Source organism: Octopus sinensis, linkage group LG7 (assembly GCF_006345805.1).
Source record: "Octopus sinensis linkage group LG7, ASM634580v1, whole genome shotgun sequence".
Taxonomy (NCBI): Eukaryota; Metazoa; Mollusca; class Cephalopoda; order Octopoda; family Octopodidae; genus Octopus; species Octopus sinensis.
In genome coordinates this window covers 27,267,574-27,272,064 of record NC_043003.1, presented here as the reverse complement: position 1 = coordinate 27,272,064, position 4,491 = coordinate 27,267,574, and the positions used below count along the sequence as shown (strand labels likewise).

General features: G+C 35.8%; 1 protein-coding gene across 3 annotated transcripts in view; it reads left to right on the top strand.

The window, feature by feature from the left end:
- The first annotated feature begins 654 nt into the window (after positions 1-654).
- The window catches only part of LOC115214151 (carbohydrate sulfotransferase 11), a 38,380-nt gene continuing 34,543 nt past the window's right edge, over positions 655-4,491 (top strand). The window contains exon 1 of one of the 3 annotated variants that reach the window (XM_036504663.1): positions 655-1,165. In XM_036504663.1, the coding sequence (XP_036360556.1) occupies positions 1,084-1,165 (82 nt within the window). In that variant the 5' untranslated portion in view covers positions 655-1,083. The remainder of the gene's footprint in view (positions 1,166-4,491) is intronic. The other 2 variants (XM_029783226.2, XM_029783225.2) reach the window with 2 other exon arrangements.

Sequence of the window (4,491 nt, the reverse complement as noted above, 5' to 3'; positions counted from 1 at the left end):
ACTGCTTATATTTTCTTGATCCTCTTCGTTATCAAGTTTACCCATCCCACCACCATCACTATCATCACACACACACACACATACACACACACACACACACACATACACACACACACGCACACACACACACACACACCACACATACACACACATATGGGCATGAATGTATACATGAGTGTGTGCATGCAAGTGTGTGTGCGTGTGTGCATACACATATATAGGCATACACATACACATGCATTTACATATATATATATATATATATATATATATATAATATATATATATATATATATATTATATATATATATATGCGTATGTATGTATATACACACATACAATCGTATACATCAACACGTAATATTTACAGTATGTGATAATATTATTTTATGGTAATGGTAGAGGTACTGGTGGTGGTGGTGGTGGTGGTAGTGGTGGTGGCGGTGGTGGTGGTCTTTGTATAAACTTATATATATATATGCATGCGTTTGTGCATGTGTGTATTTGTGTGCGTGTAAGTGTTTTTGTGAGTGTGTAAATATGTATGTATACACATTCATAAAGATTTACCTTTAAAGTCACTGACTCCATCCTCACATCAACACTCTCTCTTTTCTTCTATATCTTTCTCTTCTTTTCTCTCTATATATCTCTCTTTTCTCCCTCTCACACATTGCACACGCACACACACACACACACATACATGCACACACACACGCTTACAATATAAACTTAGCATACATGCACATTCTTATACTTAGCATACATGCCTTCTAACACTAACAATAAACTTGTTTGAAACACCACAGCATTGTTCGAACTAGTCACAGCCCAACAACAATACAGTCCACATTCTGACGTTAAAATCCACAGCACAAGAACAAGAATAAGAACAAAGATAACAACAGCAATTATAACAACAACGACACTTCGTGAAAGGTGAGAGAAAAAGAGAGGGAGAGAGAAGAAGAAGAAGAAGAAGAAGAAGAAGAAGAAGAAGAAGAAGAAGAAGAAGAAGAAGAAGAAGAAGAAGAAGAAGAAGAAGAAGAAGAAGAAGAAGAGGACAATTAGAAACCAGAAAAAATGTTTTTCAGACTTCATCGATACAAAAAAGTGACTTTAATTGGATTAACCGCTTGTGTATTGGCCACACTTTACATTACGAGTAAGTATGTTGTTCTTGTTACCATTTTTGTAAGGTGTCATCTAAATCAGCTTTGATCCTGTTAACCTCTTATCAAAAGCATTCCAAACATGACGGTCGCGTCTGCTCGATAGTCTGTTTATTTCCCCCCTCCGATATAGACAACGTGTTACACCTTGGAAGGGTCCTTATGCTAATGAGAAACACACGCACTGGTTCTATTTCAGTTCACTAATTATAATTAATCAACTTCTAGAGCAGGGCTTATTTGCATAGTAGCTAAACTCCACACGATTTGCTGGACGAAACGGAAACGTCAAATATCTCAAATATCTTAATTGTATATTTAAGCTTTGTATCTGTTTTGCAATATTCTCGATGTGAAATCGTATGTTGAAGGAGATTTGGTTTTTATCTTTGGAAAGTCATTATAACAATAAGAAATGCATTCACCGGTTTTATTTCACTTCTTTTATTACTATTAGTGAACTAGTTGATCATTTAACCATTTAATCAATCGATTGTTTGATTAATCGTTTGATCAATCAATCAATCATTTAGAGCTCGTCAGACTTCTTTCGTCTCCTCTCGCGATCTTATCAACGGCTTATTCTCTCTTCTGCTAAACTACAGTGTCTGATAGTGAACGATGTAGTCGGTAAGAGCGTTTATTACACTTAATTTTGATATGACGGTTTTTCGTTCGAATCTTAATCTAGTATTATTCATCAAAAATAACACGTTTTGATGATCAAATCATCAACGAGAGCTATGGATGTAAGTAATGCTTCTCAGATTGGCACAAGGCTTGAAACCCAAAGAACTGGGGATAATCGATGATGTCTACTTTATTTCTTCGGTTTTATTGGCTCCATCAATTTACAATCGAAAGAATTGGAACTCTGAATGTATAGAGACGGAAAAGAAGCAGTAAGACATTTTTTCCGACGCACTTAACAAATCAGCCCACACAGTCCTATAGTATAGTGATAACTAGAATAAAGAACTTAAATTAAATTTTAAAAATCAATTTCTAAAGATTAAGTTAATATTCCGAAGTATCGTAATCATACTTTAAAATAAACTCAACTTAGAAATTTGTTCAACGACCTGCATATAGACACAAAACTTGCAAACTGATCCAAGAATACGATATCTGATGATGCTCCGACGCTGAAATCGATCGCAGAGAGTATGAATTAGAGAAATTTCCGACTAGATTAATAACCACACTTTACCTGAACGTATGGATGAATAACTGCAACCTCCGCATTTTTATAAATACAATGCCACACTAGTTACCAACATCACTGGGACAACACTTGGCCATTGTATACCGCTTAAAGTGAATGTACACCAGTATTCACCACTAATTGCAACAGAAACGAAACCAGTGTTATTTGTCTTGGATAAAGGTTTCCTATGATATACAAAAAGTTCCAAAGAATCATCGGAGTGGAATATGGTAAAATAACAGAATGAGAAAGCATCAATATTTTGCCACTTTTTAACTTGGCCCAACATCAAATGGTCATAACCTCTTAACTAACCAAGATAATCCAAAACAAAGAACACGTTTACCTATATTTTCATGGTTAATCTTTCAAGTAAAAGTGTTAAAAATGAGTTACTCCAGTCGATAAAGTTAAAAACGAGTTACTCCCTATCCTCTACTCCTTGCACACACACACATACATCCACAATCAAATTGTTTACCATAGGATGAAATAAAACACCTAATCTCAAATGCTTTCGTTTATATTAACATCGTCAGGGGATAAGAAAGAAAGAAAAGAAAGAAAATACATAGACAGACACAAGTATATGCTGTACAGTAAAAGCTTACAGTCCACAATGGCCGTCAGTTCAGTACCTTTTCAATCGGATTTAGCTGTGTGTGTGTGTATACAGGCATACCTCACCCTACATCGTTAATTGGTTCCAGGAGACACAACTAGAATTAACTTGTCTCTAGGCTAGACTAGGCTGAATTTACTTGACTTTAGGCTAAACCGATAATAACCATTCCCAGTTCTGTACTTTATTTATGAATGCATTTTCAATAATTCATGGTTAATAAAAACCTATTTTAAGCTTACAAACAAATAATTTTTATTTTTTAATACAATGCAATTAAAAAATGTAATCTAAAATTATTAACATAATTTGGCGGTGTTTACCGTACATTGCGGACGCTTTATTTATGAATGCGGTTTGCAGTACGACATGATAAAATAAAACCATTTTAAGCTTAAAAAACAAATTCAGTAATTATTATTATTTTGCAATAGTAAAGAAACTAAATTATTTGAAATTTACCAATACGTACATACAATTTGGTGGTTTAAGTCGCGGATGTAGATGGTTGTAGCTCGTCAACATCAACAGCTGACTCTGGCTGTTCTTGTTCGATGCGCTTAAAAAACCGGTTCAGAGTTCCTTGAACTGTCTTCTTTTCCACAATGATTACATTATAAGGAACAAGAGCTTCGTGAAAAGCTCCCATAATCTTGGAAAAGCGTTGAGCATTTGGATCCATATCCTCAACCATAGAAAGATCTTTTTTGATGTAGGCAAATACTTACTGAATTTTCTTAATGGTAAAATGACGTGGCTCAGGTTCCATTTCCTCTTCTTTATTTTGCTGCTCGTGAAGCTCTATAAAATCCTCGTTCGTCAGAGGATACTTGTCTTTTTCAAATAAATCTGTGAAATCCTCCTCCTCCAAATCCATTTCCAGTTCTTTGCTCATAGTCACCAACGTTTTGTGATTGCAACATTATCAAACCCCTTAAAATCATTCACGAATTGCGGGCATATCTTCTTCCATACACTGTTCATAGCCGTGCCCTGCACATCATTCTATGCCGCTGCTATGTTCTGTACAGCCTTGTAGATATCGTTTCTCTTCCAAAAGTCACTAAGTGTGATGGACTCCTCAAGATCAGTTGTAGCTATTGCTTGCCGCAGCGTACGCTTCATATAGTAATGCTTGAAGATAGCAATTATTCCCTGATCCATTGGCAGCAGAAGAGACGTGGTGTTAGGGGGGTGGGGCATACGACGGTACCGTTGGAGTCAAAATCTACGATGTTTTGCGGGTGATCAGGAACATTATCTAAGAATTAAATGGAATCACCTTCTCCTAACAGTACCTTTCTACTGCTGAAATAAAATGATTGAAGAACCAATTTTCAAAAACAACAACAGTAACCCACGCTTTTGAATTAGCCATCAATATAACAGGGGAGTATGTTCTTCAGGGCCGGGGGTTGTGTACATGATACACAAGCAATTGCTTTATCTTTAAATCTCTTGAACAATCACCTCCCAACATAATGTTCACT